The 21,192-nt window shown below is 46.4% G+C and overlaps 1 protein-coding gene across 2 annotated transcripts; it reads right to left on the bottom strand.

Annotated features, from left to right (window-relative positions):
- Nucleotides 1-619: 619 nt before the first annotated feature.
- Nucleotides 620-20,820, bottom strand: Rest (RE1 silencing transcription factor). 2 transcript variants are annotated; one of them, XM_032916464.1, is made up of 4 exons: nucleotides 20,733-20,820; nucleotides 17,789-18,691; nucleotides 11,562-11,645; nucleotides 620-6,335 (listed from the first exon to the last, which is right to left on the bottom strand). In XM_032916464.1, the coding sequence occupies exons 2-4, from the start codon at nucleotides 18,681-18,683 to the stop codon at nucleotides 4,108-4,110; spliced, it is 3,207 nt and encodes a 1,068-aa protein (XP_032772355.1). In that variant the 5' UTR covers nucleotides 18,684-18,691; nucleotides 20,733-20,820; the 3' UTR covers nucleotides 620-4,107. The 2 variants fall into 2 exon arrangements, with proteins under 2 accessions (XP_032772355.1, XP_032772356.1); XM_032916465.1 differs by lacking the exon at nucleotides 20,733-20,820 and adding an exon at nucleotides 20,115-20,590.
- Nucleotides 20,821-21,192: the final 372 nt, after the last annotated feature.

The following is a 21,192-nucleotide window of genomic DNA, read 5'->3' as shown; positions in this document are numbered from 1 at the left end:
GGACGTGACGCTGGCTGCACAGAGCTGCCGGTTAGGTCCGCTCTTACCTAATGGAGTGTTGATTCTGCCAAGCAGCTTGGAAGCCCATGCTGGGGGACAGCCATGCATTAAACCCCACCTCTAATCAGTGCTTTCCTCCGCCTCCCAGGCAGGATGGCCCTGGATAAGACTCCAGACTATGACGCGATCTATGCTTTGCAATTTTCCCGTTTACTAAAAAACAAGCAAGCTTTACTTTCTGTAAAACTTAACTCCTCAAAGCGTCTGGGACCTAAAGATCTGCAAACGAAAGCACCGCAGCCCAGCATCAGCTCCGACTCCGCAGCCAGGGCCCGCACTACGTTAGGAAACTCTTCCTATATTAATCTCCACCTGCTTGGAAGGACATCTCTCTGTGAAGGTGACCCCAGAGCCACAGGGACCCTACTGGCCATGTTCTCCGTTATCCAATCCATCTTGACAGCTCCTACAAACTCTAAATACACTATGGAGACAGCTCAGGGATGGAGCTCTTGCCTCCAGTGAACAAGATCTGGGTTTGATCCTCAGTGCTAAAGAGAATACCACGGTACAATACACTTGTGATGTTGGCTCCTCGACACACCAGTAAACAAAGGTCTGATGGTTTAGAACTTTATTTCAATGTAACTATATGCATAGGAAACACACTCATATCGGTTAATAGAATGCAATCACGTTCAACTTATCCTATACAGTCTTGACCAGAAACTTGGTACATGGTTTACAATTTAAAAAAAAAATAACAAAAAACAAACTGCAATCTGCTTCATCTCTATCTGTTACAAATGTATAAAAAAAAAATCCTCCATCAAATGCTGCTGAAGGCAGCAGAACCTTGAGAAATATACCTTTGGTTTGCCTCAGGAAAGTAACACATATTGCACTGTAAAGGTTTATAAAATTGGCGCAAAGCATTGTTGTGATGTCACAAGACCAGTTCTGAGAGTCCAGTAACTGAGGGGAGCCTGCGGGACATACACACAGCTGTAGAAGCCCTCGCTTGCCCTCAGCCAGCAGGACACACACTGAATCTACAGTCAGATCGTTCTAACTAAGACATCAGCTCACCTCATGTGCTCAGGCAGCTAGGAAACCTCAGATAGACCTTGATTTCTGCAAAGAAAACGGAGTTTCTTCAGCGTTTCAGTTTACGAGTAACAGGATGCTAACAGGTAGGTCGTTCCTTCCGTTGTCCACATTCAGAGCGAAACCGATGAGGTGAGCTTGGGCTTTACTTTGCATTTCTACATTTGAAGTAACCCATGACTTTAAAAGTAAATCTAAAACAGTAAAATGACCCTTCTTGGAAGACTGGACAAAGACAACCTGACTAAGTTGTAAAAAGTCTCGTCAAAGCAGTGTAGTCTTATGAATTACGCCTCAATTTAAAAAAAAGTAGCCCCAAAATAAAAAGCAGCTCTGAAAAAGAAAATATAACTTAAGATATCTTGAAAAGACAAGGAGAATACAGGTTCAAAAATAATTAAGATACATTGCTCTAAGGCTACCTAGGATTAGGCTGTAAAGAATTCTACCATTTCACGTTTACCACTAGTTACTAAATATCAATTTACAAGATGTTCGTTTTTGTGTTCCTTTATCAAGAGAAAAAAAATCTACCTTGAGACTATGAGGGTAGTGATGGGGGAGAGACTAGAAAACAAGATTCAAACAATCCCATGCAAATATCAGTTTCAAATGGAAGAACTCCCAACTGTACTAGAAGTTCCGATCGCTAAGATACTTTCCACTGAAAAGACTTTAAGTACACTTACATGGCACCAAGGGTCAGGCCTAATATAGGCCTGAGGACCAAGTCCTTGTTTTCTGGAAGAAAGCCCTCAAAAGTTGTACTCAATTTTGTGTAACAATGTTTTTAAAGACTAATTTAATGAGGTTTTAATTTCCTTTGCATTTTTGCTTTTGTTTTTTTTTAACTTCTAATCTTAAAGACTAGATTAAAACTAGTCAAGCCCCAGAAGGCATTGTTTTCCTTTGCAACAAAGACTTCACAAAACCTTAGTAAGAACCAACCAGCTCCCAGCCTCCAACCTGTGCTTGCAAAGCATCTTTCTCAACATCTTGAAAAGGTAATGTAGGCAAACATCTGCTCATGAACATTAAAACTAGTTGTTAGAAAGACTTAACTAGCTTTATAATTTAAATTTAAAACATAAATACTTGCAGTCTGATCTGCACTACAATGATTGTCGGAGCCTAGAATTCAACATTTACAAAGTCTCATGCACACACATAAAACACACACCATCATCACACAACTTGTGTCTTGAGAGAATCTTCTGCTTTTTAAATCTTTGGCCTCCCAGTCAATTCCAAGTTCAACCAACTTTAACTAAAACTTCACTCAGAATTTCACCAAGCTTTTCACCCACACATTAATGCTCGTCATATCTTTCATGAACTGTCAAAATCTGAAGCCTGCTCAGAGATCGCCAGGTAAAATAAGTGAAATACACAGAGGTTATTCCATCAAAATGTCACAAATCCCTACGGGGATCACACTTAATTACTACTACCAGTAAGAAAGTCCATGTTGGGCTCTTTCAAACTCTGGAGAACCCTGAGAACCTGTTCTGGAGTACATGCAGTTTCTCAGTGTCCCCAGAGGAACGCCAGGACAGCTACAAATCACTTAAGGCCTCTCCTGTACAGAGGCTGTCTCACAGGGACAGCGAGGACACCCACTAATTTGTGGAGATCCCTGAGAAAATGTGATACTTAAAATCCGGACTGTACTTAGTTAACACCAGCCTTTTCAGTACTCACTGGAAGAAGCAGCAGCTGCTTGCTGGGACTCAGCACTTAAACTAGACTAGTCATGTGACCATAATGGCTTTCTCACAGCTGATAGTCTACAGTCTGAAGGATAATTATGTCTCCTACCAGGTTTGCTGCTTCCAAATATCTACTCAGTAGAGATGATCCCAACACCAACCATCTACTGAAGAGAACTCCTCAAAGGATGATCACTCTGTAATAAGCTAGAAACAGCAAAATAAACTCTTGATGGCTGATTTTCGAGACAAATTTTGTTCAATATGCATCTAATGGCTTACTGCCAAATATATATATATATATATATATATATATATATATATATATATATATATATATATATAAAATCAATCAGACTGGAAAGCTGTGGAATTACACATTTCTTCACCATTCAAAATAACTTATATGAAACTAATCCTGGCATAGGTAAGAGGTGAAATTTAAAATAAAAAAAATAATAAAACAAAACCCAAAACAATGGATTGAACCTGCATGTTCCATTGTTTATAAACTTGCACACACACTATTGTTCTGCAAAAAAGACAATTGCAGCAAAGAAAAGGAAAATGGCCCTTTGCAAACAAGCCTAAAAGCATCCCTCCAAAAAGGGAAAAACAAAAACCATGCATATATATGTCTAGTGTTACTATTTAACACAACGCTGTTTCTGGGGAAGGGAGATTAACTGCATAGGTTAAAGAAACAAAAACAAGAACCATGTGCAACATCTTAAGCCAGAAAAGCACCAAAGTAAAAAATACCAAAAATCACTTTTTATAATGATTAACATATAAACACAAAATATTGATAGCAAGTTAGGAAGCCATTACCTGGACAGATACAATGTCCAATGTAGGGAATTTCTCTCCAATTTAAATCCTTTTTCATCTCTAAAGAAACTGTAAAGTGCTAACTTATTTATATAAAGCAGGCAAATTCTTCAAGTAATTTACTAAGCCAATTTTTATCAATCTAAACAAGAACTAAAAATTAGGAACTACAGTGAAAAGAACAGAAAACCTGACAGAAAACACTTGTAGGCAGACAGTGGCGTGTTCCACCATCTTACCCTTCTCCTTGCACCCGACTGCATGATCTGGTTAGGTATCTGTCTCCTTACACCAACTCTCTAGAATTTGCTAAGATTTATCCAACAACCACTAAATAAGAAAAAGAATGTTGCTGAAGACAGCACTGGAGACTGACCAAAGCAACTTACATTTGTCTACAGTCAAACTAAAATTAGAGGCATGCTTACAAAGTCCGCATTGTGCTTCTCCTGAGGATCAGCTACTCCTGCTCCTCAGCTGCTTCTTCAAGGAAGTACACATTCACCAAATGGCGATTGAGGTGTTTGCTATAGTCTTTTTCCTTTCTAAAAGAACGATCACAGAAAATACAAACAAACTCTCCCTCAGTTACTTTGACAGCCAACCCTTCCTTTCCACTTTTTGACGTAGCTTCCTGTGGTGCTGGCCGAGCCCCATGCAGTCCGGAGTCATCACTCCCCTCAGACATGTTGTCGCTCAGGTCACTTCCATCATGGCTGTGAATGCCTTCATCCTCATCAATTTCCTGAGACTCGGCCAAAGTGATAGGAGGGGAGGCCACCACAGCTGGTGCCGCTGCTTCAGGGTCCACTCTTGGGTTAAGAGGTGACACTGGCTCTACTGCCGAGTCTTTCAGAGGGACACTGTCTGTCTTCTGCTCAGTGTCCACTTCCATTTCACAAGCCGCAGCGGAGTCAGCCTGATACTCGCTGTGTAAGGTTTCACCATGTGGTGCATTTGAGCTTTGTTCAGAGGATAAAGCACTGGTAGATTCCATGGGAGCAGCCAGCTCAGCTCGACTCTCACCAGCTTCCTCTGGTCCTCCTTTCTCAGGAGGGGATACTTTATTTCCTTCCCCGTCAGAGAACATTTCTTGGTCCTTGGGCGTCTCTTCTCTTCTCACGTGTCCCTTTGGCAGTGGTGACAGTGGGGCTGGGAGGTCCGGTGCGCTCTTGCTGGCCTTCAGAAGCTGGCTATCTCTGACAGGCACTAGGCCAACCTCAATAAGAACCTGCTCCTGCCTCGCCATCTCACTCAGCACGCTCAACTTCTCCTTGGCACGGTCTTTCCGGGGAGATGACCTTCTGGTTAGCTTGACTTGAGGTGGCTCTGAGACAGAAAGGGGCTCCTCCTGAACAGCCCCCACCTGAGTAGGACCTGTCTGAGCAACCTTAGTCTGAGCATGCTCCACAGAAGGCAGCTCCTTCGGACCATCCTCCACAGGAGGCGGCTCCACCTGAGGCAGCTCCATGGGAAGCGGGGGCTCCAAATGAGGAGGAGGCTCCACCTGGGAAGGCTCCATGGGAGGGGACGGTTGCATCTCAGCAGGCTCCATGGGGCAGGGAGGCTCCACGGGACGGGGAGGCTCCACACAGGCAGGTGGCTCTACCTGGGGAGGCTGAGGAGGAGACAGCTCCAACTGAGCAGGCTCCACAGGAAGAGGCCGCTCCACCTGAGGCGGCCCTGTCTGGGAGACGTCCATCTGGGCAGGCTCTGTCTGAGCAATATCCATGGGAGAAGAGAGCTCGGTCTGAGTAGATCCTGATGGGGTGACCACCGCCTGAGTGAGAGCAGGAACTGGAGACTCCCCTCCTTGAGCCATCTCCGAGGAAGAAGGTTCTGTGTGCCCCACCCCCTTTGGAGCAAGTTTGCTGCCCTTTTTAGCTGTCTTAGTCTTGAGAGCCGTCTTCTTCCCGCCTTTCTTAATGGAAGCACTTTGCTTTTTGTCCGCCTTCCTCTCCTCCACTCTGCTGCCCTTTGGCACTTCGCCACTGGTCTTGGGTTTGCTCTCCGTCTTTTTCTTCTTCTTTGTCACTGGCCCCTCAGTCACAGGCTCACCCGAGGGATGGGCCTCGGCGTCCATCTTCCTTTTGTTCTTCTTAGCTTTACAGGACTTTTCTGCATTGCTTCCTGTCTGTCCATCTGTGTGTTTTCCCTCTGCTGCTTTAGACTCCGCCGCTGATTTCCGAGTTCGGGTAGTTACCTGCACCACAGAGGCATTGCTACAGGGTTTCTTCTCTTTTGGAACATCTTTTCCAACACCTTTTACAGGTTTCTCACTTTTCCTCGCAGACGCGTCCGCCCCCTTGGTTTTCCCTTGCTCTGTGTCTGTCTGCTCACTGGCGGCGGCGTCACTGTGCAGGTCAGCCTCCCTCTTTTTGGTTTTCTTCAGCTTCACTTTGGACACGTCCATCGTCTTGCTGGGGCAGGTGGGGTGCTTGGACTTGAAATGATACTGCAGATTACACTTCTTGGAGGCCGCGTAGTCACACACGGGGCAGTTGAACTGCCGAGGATTGACGTGCAGCTCGACGTGCTTCTTGAAGTTGCTCCTATCGGCTGTTTTGTAGTCACAGTGAGGGCAGTTAAGAGGTTTAGGCCCGTTGTGAACCTGTCTTGCGTGTCGGGTCACTTCGTGCTGATTAGAGGCCACATAATTGCACTGATCACATTTAAATGGCTTCTCACCTAAAGGTAAAGAAGAGATGTCAGAGATAAAAGACAGAGTCAACATGAAACTATCCTCAGGAGTTATCAATGTGAAATAACCACAAAGCACTTGTAGGAAAGACTCATGCACCTTCTAGTTCCCATATTTATTTGTATCACTTTTCCCTCTCTGGGATGGAGGCTTGATTCTCAAAATCAATTGGAGGAATAATCAACATTATCTTCAAAACCATTTAGAGGCAGCTCAATGGCTCTACTACAGACCAGGCTCCACAGAAAGCAGGCATGGCTGGCGGTCTGAGGGCCTCTGGCGCTGTCTGTGGGACAAAGCAACTCTAAGAGAAAAATGCTTTCACTTTTTTGTTCCTCACCCTCTAGAATTCTCTTAACCAAAAAAAAGTAGAACGTAACACAGTAAGAAACACTCACATCTGTAAGGTAACCCTGGGAGTGGAGTCTGGGTCTCAGTCACAGGCGAGAGGTCTAAGTTTTAAGGCTCTGCCTTAGCTAGAGGGAATAACCTTGACCCATCCCTCCAGGTCAGAGAGTAAAGCTGCACCCAGCTCGGTTTCCCACTAGCAGAGACTGTTTTAAAGCAAATATAAGGCTTAAGTCAACTAGAAAACTTAAGTGATTTTTTTTCTCAACTTACTCTATAAAAAGGGCAAAGAAACTAAATTTGATTGGTGGCATACAAATAGATACGGTGTGTAACACAAGCAGACAGTCACAATCACAGACACAAATAAAATCAGGCCCCACCCACTCCAAAATTAAAAGCATTAAAAAATTCTACCTGAATACATACCCAACTAGATCACACTCTAGTAAATATTACCAAATGGGTATCCATACCCCACCGGTCCAGTGGAAAGCATAGTAGAGAAATGGAAATTGACATTTATGAAAATTAATCTTTCAAACATCCTCATTATTATCCAAGTTTTCCACAAGCAAAATTAGACATAAAGCTTAACTATGACAATATTATAGATTACACCATTAGAAATGTCTGCTGAACGAATCCTGAATCTCCCTCAAGCCTCCTCAGGTATAACAAATTAGGTAAGTAAGCACGTGAAACTCTTGCCATGCTAAATTAAGAGTTTCAGCTAGGCATGTTAGCACATTCCTGTAATCCCTGCTACTCATGAGGCTGAGGCAAGAGGACCACTGTATTTGAAGCCAATATAGGCACCATAGCCCGAGCCTATCTCAAAATGTGGAGGGAAAAAAAAAGCCTAAGGATGTAAGTGAGGGGGGGGGACACCCATAGAGAAGGGGAGGGGGGATAGGAGGATGTTGGCCCAGAAACCGAGAAAGGGAATAACAATTGAATATGTAACAACTGAAATGTAAATAAGAAATACCCAAGTTAATAAAGATGGGGGGAAAAAAACAAAATTAAAGAATGTAAGTCAGTAGGGAAAGGCCCTGGGCTTGACTCAAGTCTGCAGAAAGGTGTGGACAGTTTCCACAGCACATACATTCCTCCTCCACTTTCCCTACAGTGTCCTTGGCAGTAATGTTCTAATGGAAACAAACATTTGCTTTAACATACAGTCTGGATGTAGACTGGTGGCCTAGTGGTTTAAAAAAAAAAAATTCACTTCAGCAGTTAAAAAAAATCATCAGGAAAAGCCAATGAACTCTACAACTGTTTCTTCTGAGGCCTGGAGAGGGACAAAGTCTTGCCAATAGTAATGTGATTAGTGTGAACTTCGTGCAAGCATGCAGTGTGCATGGCCTGTAATTGCACGCTGGAAAAGTTTGGGCAGAACAAGAGGGCAGATCAGGCCTGGTGGTACCTATCACAGCGACTGTCTGGGGGAAAGAGTTCAATAGAGGCCAGCCTGAGACTGTCCCCAAAACACAGTACCAAGCCTTGGATTCAATCCTCAGGCCTACATGAAACCCAGTCCGTGTGCCACCTGTAATGCCAGCACTCTGAAACATAGTTCTTAAAAAAAAAAAAAAAAAGGAAACAGCAAGACAGCACTTCTCGCCAACAAGACCCACAGTGAAGGCAGAGCTGTCCCCTTGTAGTCTCTATACACAAGCCATGATGGCACAGCCTCAAGAATACACAATACACAATAAATTAATTAAACTTGATTTTAAAAATTGGTACTGCAGTTCCAGGATGGCTAGAGCTACACAAAGAAACCCTGTTTTGGGGCTGGAGAGATGGCTCAGCGGTTAAGAGCACTGACTGCTCTTCCAGAGGTTCTGAGTTCAATTCCCAGCAACCACATGGTGGCTCACAACCATCTGTAATGGGATCCAATGCCCTCTTCTGGTGTGTCTGAAGACAGCGACAGTGTACTCATATACATAAAATAAATTAAAAAAAAATTAAAAAAAAAAAAAAAAAAAAAAAAAAAAAAGAAACCCTGTCTTGGAAAAAAAAATAGATACTGTAACTCTGACCAAGAGCCCAGTACCAGGGAGGTCATAGTGCATACACTACTGTTTTAACAGTCATGTCCCAAACTGCCTTCTAAATACCTATGTCTACATCCAGTTAGCCAAGATGCTTACTGCAGCTAGAGTTCAGCCATTCAACTGGCCAGAGTATGAGGAGGACGTGCTTGGCCTTGAATAAGACATCTGCATTACACCACCCAGAGCTCGGAGAACATCACAGAAAGGCGGAAAGGTGGGTCGGGAACTAAATTCTAACTTCTCATCTTGAGAGGCTAAGGTAATCTTGTTATCCAGGGGCAAACATGGAGAAGTTAGCACACGTGCCCTAAGGGCTCTGTATTCTGAATCTGGATAGAGAGATTCAAGCCAGTCACCACCAAAAAGTCTTTTAAGATATGCCAGGCTGACCATTTATTTTTGGTCCCCTAGATTTTAAGGCTAGCTTCACCATGCTGCCTGGGATAGTTCAGTATTATGGCTTAGGCCGGCTTGAGTTTCCAACCCTCTTCCTGCCTCAACTCTAATTACAGCTGTGTACCAGCTGCCAGCAACATCTGAGTTTTGCATGTATGTCTGTGTTGGGGCAATAGGGCACAACAGAACTGTGAAGGTGTCAGAGGCTGGCCTGACGGAGTTGGTTCTCCTTCCTCACAGGTCTGGGGAATCAGACTGACAGCAAGCATCCTTACTCGTTAGGCCATGTAGAAAACATACCCTTTGTAAAAGATTTACTTACTATTTTTGCGTATGTGGGTGTTCCTGCGTAAGTTTCTATACCTGAGATACATGAAGATGCCCTCAGATGTAGGCTTAAATTTTTTACAGCCTGCTTTTAATAAGGCTTCAACCTCTGCTCTAGCCCACACCCAGCCAAGGTAGTGGCAAAGAAAAGGTATTAGAATATGGGGAAGTGGACCTGTTCAGCAATAGTTCCTGGGGACTGGCTCCACCTTTGACAGCACTCAGTAGTTAGCATCATCAGCTCCAGACCAGTAGCTGCTGCTAGTTCAGAAGGAACCCTTAGGCTCCAACCCGCTGGGAGTGAGGCCTCAGAGGCGACAAAGTGCCACAGAAACCTCAGTTCGTGGCAGTTCGTGGGCAAGCTTCTCAAAATGTCAGCATTTGGAGCAAACCAAAGCAATGCTCAGTGCTCATCCCCAACTCTCATGGGGTCATAGCCACTTCACTCAGGGGCTGTAAGGCATCAGGTTCTCTGAGTGCATGCAGCTGTAGGCGATTATGAGCTACCACACCTGCGTGCTGGAAACTGAGCACAAGTCCTCTAAAGTGCTGAGCCATCTACCCAGCCCCCCGAAATCTGCTTTTAGGTCTTTCTATGTCCTGAGAACAGAGACCACTGAGAGCGGTGACCCTATTTCAGCCACCTTATAGCCCTATGTGATGACTTTGCGGTAAGTCAGTGAACTGGATCATCCATTTTTTTTTTTTTTCCTTTTCTTTTTTTCGGAGCTGGGGACCGAACCCAGGGCCTTGCGCTCAGCGCTCTACCACTGAGCTAAATCCCCAACCCCCCATTATTTTTTTTAACATTTATTTTGTACACTAGTCCCCTTAGCGCCACTGAACTGGAATTCATTCAACTGGGGTTCATGCCTAACCCCAGCACCTCAGAGGGGAAGGCAGGAGGCCGAGAATTTAAAGACATCTTCAGCTATGTACTAAGAGATAAGAGAATCCTCAACCTGGGCTACATGAGACCACCTCAAAAAGAGACAGAGGGAAGAGGACAGGTACACAAATGTCATAATACAAGCAATAAAGAAACTGAGATGGGAAGAGAATGAGGGAGGCTTAGGCTACACTGCCAATCCTTTGTTTTTGTACTATGAGGTCCTTTTTTCCTGTGCATCATATGCATGCAGTACCTACAGAGGCCAGAAGGGGCATTAGATGCCCTGGGACCAGAGTTCGAGAGAGTAAGTTGTGAACCACCACCATATGGTGCTAGAAATCAAACCCTAGTACTCTGGAAAAGCAATGTACTCTCATCTTAACTAATGAGAATCACCCAGCCCCGGACTTTATCACACACATAATCCAAAAGAAAATGGGATAAATTAACCTGTGGACTATGTAGAATTCTCCCCAGTTCTAACAAATATTAGGAACCCTTTGGGCAGAAGAGATTGCTCAGACCCAAGTTTAGTTCCCAGCACCCAGAGTCTCCTAACCACCCATAAACTCCAATGCACCCAGGGGGGATCTGTCACTCTCTTCTGGCCTCCACAGAAACCACATTGCACCCACATGGTGCACTTACAGGCAAAATACCCACGTACTATTAATAAGATACTCATGTACTATTAATAAGATACTCATGTACTACTAAGATACTCATGTACTATTAATAAGATACTCATGTACTATTAATAAGATACTCATGTACTATTAACAAAATACTCACGGACTATTAATAAAATTTCAGAAGAAAAACAAAGCCCTCACAGAAAAAGCATGCAAATAAACTCACTTCTGTTTTGTTCTAGAGTCCCACCTAAGAGAACCCATATTTACCCTCCCATTATGGTCTTGCTTTTTTAAGACGGAGTCTGCCTGGCACCATGGCACAGGCTTTCAATGCTAACACCTCCAGGCAGGGGCAGGTGGATCTGTGAGTTCCACACAGCAGTAGCTATGTAATAAGAACACATCTAAGAAAAAAACAAACTCCAAAAACAGTAAGTTATAAGCAATTCAACTTCAGTTCTAAAAGAAAGCTTTTCATAAGGTAGTTTTCAACAGTGAAATAAAAATGACGATTTACTGAAATGCTGGCAGTCACCATCTCTTACCAACCTGAATGAGTACGCATGTGTCGAGTTAGATGAGTCTTCTGAGAACTTGAGTAAGGACACAGTTCACATTTATAAGGGCGTTCTCCTGCAAAATTATAATGACAGTGTTGAGATGTTAATATGTAAAAATAAGCCCAAGCACTGGTTTATAAATAAATTAATAAATTTAATAAATTCTAAGCACTGTAACTCCTCTCTCACACACATTTTTAGGCAACTTCGGCATTTGGGGGTCGGTCTGCCTGGGTTTTATTTCAGTTTTTGGACCAGATTCTCCTGGGCAGTTCAAGCTAGCAAAAGAAAGGCTCCATCCTCCTGTCTCTGCCTAAATACAGGCTTATGTATCCCCAGCGGATTCCCATGTTTCCATTGAGACAGGGTCGAAAGTGGACAACAAGCAATGAACTTGTGGTCATGCGGTCTCAGACTCCCAGTACACACCTAGGGTAACAGACCTGTGCCCTGACCAGCACGGATGACTGAACTGACCCTCCTCCCTTAGCCTCCCAGGAGCTAGGACGAGAAGGTAGGAAGGAGCCACCACAACCACAGCTCAGCAGCTTTGATCAAAATTACTCTTCTCCCATTCCTGGCAGACTCAGTCAGTTAACTCCATTTTGTAAGTATAAATTAGATCTGAGTGGTAGAGCGAACCCACACATCCATACACTGGGGAGGAAGGGAGGATCTGGAGACATTCTCAGCTATGAGTTGTTGCACAGCATGACGCCAAAGGAGGTCACCAGGGCCAGTGAGACAGCTCAGTTAAAAGCAATCCCATCCTGCTCTTAGAGAATTACAGCTCAGTGCCCAGAACCCACAGGGCACTCAACCAGCCATGACTTCAGTTCCAGTCTGAGGCCCTCTTCTGGCTTCCTTGGGCACCAGACAAGCAGATGTTCCTTCTGCCTCTAGAATGTCAAGGATAATGGCCTTGACCATATACCACCCTGCATTTCAAGGAGTTACCTTTAAGTACCTAGAAATAATAAAACGTGAAGAGTGATCTAACGTTAGAGTTGTACAAGGACAGCTGAAGGTGCCAGAGACTCAGTGCTAACAAAAGCATCTTATGTGGAGTCAGGCTCAGTTACCCAAGGCCTTTAACTCATTCTGAGACCAAGACGGGCCTTGATCTCATGAACTGCCTGCCTTGCCTCAATTACAGGCCTGCACCACCAGCCCAGCTACGCTAAGACGACTCAGGGTCTCAAGGCTGCCAGCAGGCAAAGGCACTTGGCCTTGCCAAATATGTCAACCTGAGTTCCACATTAAACAAAGATGATTTGAGTGGTCCCAAAACTCGAAGAAGGAAGAAACTGACATAGACATTAATGCCCAAAGGAGAAACAACCCCAACATCAAACTAATGACAGAGTTACATTCCTACACTCAGAAATGAAGCAGTCAGGAGAGGCAGCTCGGCTTAGAGCCGCTCAAACATGGAAAGCCTCAGGCCATCAGCAGCAGGTTTTTTTAGGCAGACGGCGATCTCTGTGAACTTCACAGATAAGCAGAGAAACCCTAATGATCCTCCCTAATGATGACGAAAACAACAACAAAAGGGTAGCTAAAGGCTCAAAGTCATGTAATGGGGTAACTGTCACTCATGTAAAAGGGCCATTAAAACGGCTGTGAGCTCGCATGCCCACATACTCATTACCCAGGAGCTAAAGTAGGAAAATCCGGAACTCAAGTTCCACCTGAGGTAAATAGCGAGATCCTATTTAAAAGAGAGTGTGGGGCCTGGAGAGATGACTCAGCAGTTAAAAACACAGGTTCTTCCAAAGACCCGAGTTTGTTGGGTTCCCAATACCCCGTTCACTGGCACCTGTAACTTCAGCTCTAAGGATCCTATGTTCTTAAAGCTCCAAGGACACCCATATACACGTAACACACTCACAAAGAACAAAATAAATCTTTTAAGGAAGTGGGGGTGGGTGGGACAGAGGCCTTCCATTAAGAGAGCTCACAAGGCTTCCCAGACCAAATTCAGTTCCCAGCACCCACAGCAGGTGGCCCACAATTGCCTAATTACAGCTCCCAGGGCTCCAGCACCTGTGGCCCTAAGGCGCCTGCACTGAGATGCAAACACTCAAGGGGAAAAAACTTAAAACTTAAAGAAGCCGAGAGCATAGTGCCACTGACCTTTAACCCTAACCCAGGGGAGGCAGAGGCAGGTGGATCTCTGCAGTGTTCCCGCCAGCCTGTTTACACAAGCTCAGGAAGGCTGGGGATACAAAAAGCAACCCTGTCTCAAACTACAATTACACAAATAACAATTCTGTGGGGGAAACCAAGACTTCTTCCTTCCTAGGAAATAGGTACAAGTGTCTCCACTCCCACTCTCTAAAAATCTTTGGTTGTTTTTCAAAACAGGGCCTCACCACCTAACTGGCTAATCCTATTGATCAGGCCTGCATAGGCCTCTAAAGTGCTAGGATAGTGTGGGCCACTACACTAGCTTAAAATAAAATCTTAAAAAGAAAAGTAAAATTTTCTTGTTTTTTTTCCTATTAGAACTATTCAAACAAAAAATCAAATTTTTGTTGAAAATAGCTTAGCTCTTTAGTAGGGCTGACCCCGACTCTCACCCCCACCCAGATTTGGTTCTGAGACAGGCTTCATTGTGATGAAGCCCAGGTTGACCTTGAACTAAAAAAGATCCCCTAGCCTCAGCCTCTGTGTGTTAGGACCACAGAAAGAGGAACTGACCGAATGTGGCTTTGCAAACCTCTTGAAGGCCTCAGCAACCTAACAGTTCTGAAGTATAAATACATACTTGACTAGTAAATCAAGCGACTAAACCTAAGAGTGCAGTAGTGCCCACAGCACCCTGCACATGGTCTTCCATGGCCAGTGTTAGCATGAACCAACAGGGACGGCACAGTGAACCATGGTTTTCAGTTACTCCCTCAATACTTACTCTTCACCACTTTTGTTTGTGGCCAGGTCTCACTATGTTACCTGGTTGATTTGCAACTACATATATGGATGTGGATATGCAGATGGAGATGGAGATAGACAGACAGACAGACCCTCAAAGGTGCAGCTCTCTGCCTCCAAATGCTAGATTTACCTCTAGTCATCACCAAGATTTTAAACTTTTTTCCCAATTTTTTTAAACAAGGCCTTACTATGTAGGCCTGGTTAGGCTAAAAGAACTATGTCAAGACCAGGCTGGCTCCAGCACCTGAGACAGAGGCAGGGGGATCACTGAGTTCCCAGCCAGCCTGGTCTACAGGAGGAGATGCAGGATAGCCAGGGTTACACAGAGAAACCCTGTTTCAGAAAACCCTAAAATAAAAAATAAAAACTGGTTTCAAACAGAGATGTCTGTCTCCTTCTGCTGAGATAGAAGCCAAGCTGTCTCACCAGGTCTGATTTTGGTTGTCTGGGTGTCTAGAGTCCAGGTGTGGGGGTGCACAGGTACCTGCTGAGGGCAGGCGGCAGCTCTAAGCTGTGGGTGCTGGGAACTGAATTCGGTCGTCTGCACAAGCAGCAGTGTCAAGTTTAAGGAGAGTTGTTACAGCAGCACGCTGTACATATGGCTTCTGGATAAGATAGCCTAGATGAAGTTAGTTTAACAGTTGGCTGATACAATCTGTTCAGCATGGGGTAAGACCCAACCAGCTCTCCCTTTAACAGGCTTCAAACATCTGGCAATAAAATGTTTCTGAAAAACTAAATCAAAATCTCAGCCAGATATAGTGGTACAAGCTGGGAGACGAAGACGGGGATTTCTGTGAATTCCAGGACAGCCATGACTATCATTAAGAATAAAATAAAATGTGAGGTGTTTCTGGCAGTCTAGTCCTGGTTCTCAATGCACAGAGCGCCACGGTCTGTGTGTGCACCAGTTAGAACCCCTGGCTCGGACTGCAGACCACTGCTGTTAGGAACTACAGTGCTCTTACTGTACACAAAGTTTCCTAGTCTTATGGAAAAAAATCATAATGTCCCCTTTCAGAATTGAAAGCCTTTTAGTAATTTCCTACTGCACGTGTGTAACACATTAGTGTATCTGTAGAGCGGATTGGATTAGAATGTTTGCTCTTTAGAATAGCAGTCTTGAGTTTTTCTTGTTTTATTGTCCCAACATCCCCAACCCTATGCTCCAGTCTACCCTAACCTAGAGAGGGTTCCTTTTGTGTAGCCCTGGCTGTCCTGGAATTCACTGGGATTCAAAGTAAGCACCACCAAGCAGTCACAAACGAGTTTAAAAAACAAAACAAGGGGCTGGAGAGATGGCTCAGTGGTTAAGAGCACTGACTGCTCTTCCAGAGGTCCTGAGTTCAATTCCCAGCACCACGTGGTGGCTCACAACCATCTGTAATAGAATCCAATGCCCTCTTCTGATGTGTCTGAAGACCGTTACAGTGTACTCAATAAACATAAAGTAAATAATTCTTCTTAAAAAAAAATAATTTAGGGCTGGAGAGATGGCTCAGTGATTAAGAGCACCAACTGCTCTTCCAGAGGTCCTGAGTTCAAATCCCAGCAACCACATGGTGGCTCACGACCATCTGTAATGGAGATCTGACACCCTCTTCTGGTGTGTCTGAAGACAGAGACAGTGTACCCATATATAATAAATTCTATCTTAAAAAAAAAAATCATTTGGGGTTGGGGATTTAGCTTAGTGGTAGAGCGCTTGCCTAGCAAGCGCAAGGCCCTGGGTTCGGTCCCCAGCTCTGAAAAAAAGAAAAGGGAAAAAGAAAAGAAAAAAAAAATCATTTAACAAAAGTTTACCATAAGACCAGAGCAGAATTCCAATCATTTCTAAAATTTCCCTAAGCACACTCCTTCCCTTTTGTACAAATATACAAAATGCAAAGTACCATTCTAAGGATGACAGATACTTTTTAAAAAATTAACCAACTCTAACATTCAAGCAAGATGTAAACCTGCAAGTCAAACCAAGTATACCCATCTTCTCAGGATAAACATTCGCATGTCTCAGGCACCAGAAGGCTGAGGCAGGAGAGTGAGTTCTAGGCTGGCCAGGGTTTTGTGTCACACCTATCTTCCTAGACTTGTTAATAAGAACCTCAAGAAGCAAGACTTGGAGAGTGCAGCAAGCCCCAGCCACTACTGAAACAAACCCTTGTCTTACAAAACAAGGATGGGGCGTGGTGACACAGGCAAAGTTTGGGGGAGTTCAGAGCAGCCAAGGTCATACTTGAATCTCCAGGATAAGCTTTTCTCTGGTCTAAACTCTGGTCAGGTCCTCTGGAAGAACAGCCAGTGCTCTTCATGGCTGAGCCATCTTTCCAGCCCCCTTGAAACGTCTCTTTTAGGTGTGAGTGAGGAGATGGAACATGAAAGCCTACACAGACTTACACTTCTAGGCCACAAAGTCCTCAAAACCTGTAGGGATTGGGATATGCTGAGCGAAAACTAATTTTCTGAAAAGAAGTCCTCCTATACTTGAAAAGAACAAATGCTTGCTTGCTCGCTCTTTTAAGAAAATGGCTCAACTGGCAGTGTCTCTACTCTGGGCTGGGGATGGCTGCTCTTGCAGAAGGCCCAGGGTTCGGTTTTTTGCACACACACGGCACCAGCCTATGTGCCAGTCCTGGGAAACCCAATGCCCTCTGCTGGCCTCTGCAGGCACTGCCCACGTATGGTGCAGTTATAGACCATCAGGCAGACTTCTCATACACAGAGTAAATGACAGAAAATGGGCAAGGGGTGACACAGGCTCAGCAGACAGAATGTTTGTGTGTCGATGAGGAGGCCCTGTGTTCCACCTGACTTCATAAACCAGACACAGGGGCAGCACATGCCATGTCTGCAATCCTACCACTTAGAAGGTGGGAGCAGAAATATCAGAAACTAAACATCCTCAGTTACAAGATCAGTGAGCTCAAGGCCAGTCTGAGCTACTAGAGATCCTGTTTCAAATGGAAGAGGGGCCCCTTGTGGTGGTACAGGCCCTTAATCCTATCAGTGGGGGGAGGGGCAGTCGGATCTGAACTTGAGGCCAACCATGAATGTCAGGACAGCCTGAGCTATGTCTCTGTTTCAAAAAAAAAAAAAAAAAAAAGGAAGGGATATAAAGTCATTTCAGTATACTACTACTACACTACTACACAAGGTTAATCAGTAAGCTTTCTTTTCTAAGCCCTCAATTCCCTTGGGAAAGGGTAGCATATCGTAGATGGGTTCGGTTTACACAATCTACAAGAAGTCACACTTTGGGAACTAGAATTTAGGCTCTCTTACCTGTGTGAGTTCGAACGTGTTGAACATAATTATTTTTTCTGTCGGAAAAATAGTTGCACTTGCTACACGTGTAGACTTTCCTGGGAAAATGGTTCCTCAGGTGTTTCCGCCAGTGGTATTCACTGACTGTCGTGTACGTGCAAATGATACACTTGTAGACACGCTCGTTATCCCCGGCTCTCAGGTGGTGCTTCAGGTGTGCCGTGTAGTGATCATACCGGTTGGTATTGTAGCCACAGCGATCACAGCGGATGGGACCCTTGGAGAACTCGCCCTCCTCAGACGGGGAAGCCCCAGATTCCCTGGCTTTGGCTTGCTTCTCTGCACTCTCTTCCACAAAAAACTTCTTAGCACTGTGAACCCGGATGTGATGTACGAACTGCTCTTCAGACTCCGCTTCATACTGGCATGGCTTACAGCGGAAGGGCTTGGCCTTCAAATTCTTGCATTTATCCTCCGCCACGGGTGCTTCAGGGGCGGGATCTTTATTCGCGCTGTACACTTCTGGGGCAGCTGATGCTTCAAATACCGGCTGGGGCTCTACAACGCTTAGCTCCAAACTTCTCAGTTCCATGTTGTCCAGCCCACTGGGGTCACCTTTTAGTTCAGCCGACTCCTCAAGGCCTTCTCCTTCGCTATCTGAAAAGTGGTTGTCTCCAACAGGCATCAACTCCGCCATCTGTCTCTCTTCACCAACAAGGTAATCACAGCAGCTGCCATTCACTTCTCCAGTCAGGGCCACGTTGGCTAACATAATGAGCTGAGGTGCCGCCAGTTCAGCTTTCGAGAGGTCGTGCAAGTCATACATGTCGTTGGGTAAGGCCATACCCATGTTGCCACTGTTGTTGAAGAGACTTCCTCCTCCAGAAGACTGCCCCATCACCTGGGTGGCCATAACTGTAGCTGGATAAAGCATAACCAAAGAAAAAAAAAGTTAAATTAAATTAAATCCAGTCCCCATTACCCAAATCAAGCGTCTTTCTAATGTAATCTTTAAAAACATCTAACAACAACTTTACTTTTCTTTATGTGGTTGTAATCCTAGCACTAGGTAGGCTTGGGCAAGGGTGCTGTTAATTTTCAATTCTCTTCATTGCAGTCACAAAAGCATACAAAAATGAGCTCTTTCCCCTAAACCCAGAAGAAGGAAAAAAACAATTCTTTGACCCATCAAATCTACACCTGTATGCAAGTGTGTCAACCTTCTTTCGGTTGGCTAACAACTTTAATGTTAACTAAAATTACTTTTAATAACCAAAGCACTGAATAGTTAACTATTGTTTTCTCACTTCTCCCTTTCAACAGTTCAGTGATCTGAATGAGAACTCCAAAAAAAAAAAAAAAAAACCCACCCACTGGCGATTCTGGGTCTATACTGAGCACATCAAGAAATTTGCAAGACTGTAATTCAACTTCTTCATGAGAATTCTACTAACTCTAAAAGAATAAACTTTTAAAAGTCGCAGATTCTTATTTTCTTGATGACTCTTAATTTAAAGGGGTGGTTACGGATCCCCTTTCCCACAAAAGGGGAAGTTTTAAAGAGCTTTTTGTTGTTAGAAAACTCCCTAAGAGTCGTGCAACTCAACACGTCAACCAACTTACGCGCATTGTGCTTGACTTGGCCTACTTGCCTAGAGGAAGCCATTACAGATCACCTTCTTGAAAACAAGTTGAGTTTTTAAATGGTCTCAAACCTCCAGCCTCAAAGGTACTAGACTCGAACTCAGGGTCCCTCTTGCAAATTATTAAAGGCAAGATATGCAAACAAAGTATCTAAAAGACAAACTTAAACCGAAAATACAAAAAGCGGGCCGTTTCACCTAGAGTCTAAACACAAGCTCGCTCAGTTACATGCCCCAACAAAAAGTTGAACCCGAATGCCATCACAGAAAACAGCGCTCTCCCGGACTTCAACAGCCCCACGGATTCCACAACGGACCTCAACATCCACTTTAAAGCTCCCCACGCACCTCAGTTGCCACACTCCAAGGAATGTCCACGTTTCTCCGGCGGACAGTGCAAGCACAGCCTGAGAGCAACGTGTTGCATGGAATTCCTATGTGCCGCTGCCACCAGCGTCGGCCTCGGCGGCGGCATTCCTAACTGAAATAGGCATTCGGCCATTTTCTCAAAATACCAAACACAAAGCAGCTCTTTGCAAACTTGGGCCCTCTTGCTTCCTCTCCGCCACCAACCCGCGGGCGGTGCCTGGGCTCTGACCTCGCGCGCTGCCCACCACCCTAGAGGCGCCTCTCGGCGGGCCGTGGCCCCGAAGCCCCCTCCCCCGCCGCCCGCACTAGCCCGGGACCCGGCGGAAAGTTACCTCGCTACCGGCGTCCGATCGGGCCTGTACCGGGGCTCCGCGGCGCCCTCCCGAGGCTGTCGGCCCCCGGTCGCTGCGAGGGGCCCCACGCGGGCCGCCGCCGCCCCCGCGCCCGGAAGTTTGCGAACTTCGCTCCCCCACCGCGCAGAGCCAGCGAGGGCCGCAGAAATCGCTGTCCAGCCCGCCGGCGGCGCCGCCCGTGCCTCGGGCTGAGTCAAGCGGGGTGGCCGCCTTCCGGGCCTGCTCCGACTGGGGGAGGGGGCGGCGAGCCTGGGACCGCGGCGGGGCCGGGGGCGGTGGACCCGAGGCCGAGGGAGGACGGAGGGGGAAGTTTCAGGACCGCGGTCACCAGCAGCGGCGCTCCGGCCTCCGCGGCCCCGAATCCCAGCGCCGTGCGGAAGAGCCGCCCCGTGCTCTGCTGGGGACCAGTGCCCACGCCGCTCCGCACCAGCCCCCGGCCCAGCCCGTGACTCGCTCCGTAACCCGATCCCGCCCCCGCCCGCCTGCCGCGCCGCCCGAGCCACAGTATCTGCAGATCAGCCCTGGACAGCGCCTCGCGCCGCTCCGCGCCTGCCCGCCGCCCTCCCCCGTCGCTCTCCCGGGTCCGCGGCGTCCTACCCTCTTAGCTGCGCGCCCACGGACCGCCGCCCCCGTCGCTCCAACTCCTTTTCTTTGTTGCCGGACTTTCGGGGGAGGGGAGGGAGAGCGGGGAAAAGTTGGGCGTCGAGGCCCGCGAGACCCGGTGTGCGATCGCGGAGCGGGATCAGACCGCCGGCCCTGGTCCTGCCGTCGCTGTGGTCCCGGCCGCCAGGGTCTGGGGCCCGCGGCCTCGGCGGCGCTCGGTCTGCTGCTGCTCCGCGAGCTCGCGGGAGCCGCACATTCCAGCACAGGACGCTGCGCCGCGCACCCGGACCGCGCCGCCGCCGCCCGCCCGCCGGACACGCCCCCTCGCCGTCCGCGCGCGCCCGTCGACACGCCCCCTTCCGCCCGCGCGCGGGCTGGCCGCTGAGCGCGCCCCGCCCCTCGGCCCCAAGGCTCGATGTGGACTCCTGGCCTGCCTGGAGGAGCGCCTGGGGGG

Source organism: Rattus rattus, chromosome 11 (genome assembly GCF_011064425.1).
Source record: "Rattus rattus isolate New Zealand chromosome 11, Rrattus_CSIRO_v1, whole genome shotgun sequence".
Taxonomy (NCBI): Eukaryota; Metazoa; Chordata; class Mammalia; order Rodentia; family Muridae; genus Rattus; species Rattus rattus.
Note: the sequence above shows the minus strand (reverse complement) of the source record. Positions and strands in the feature narration are given on the sequence as shown.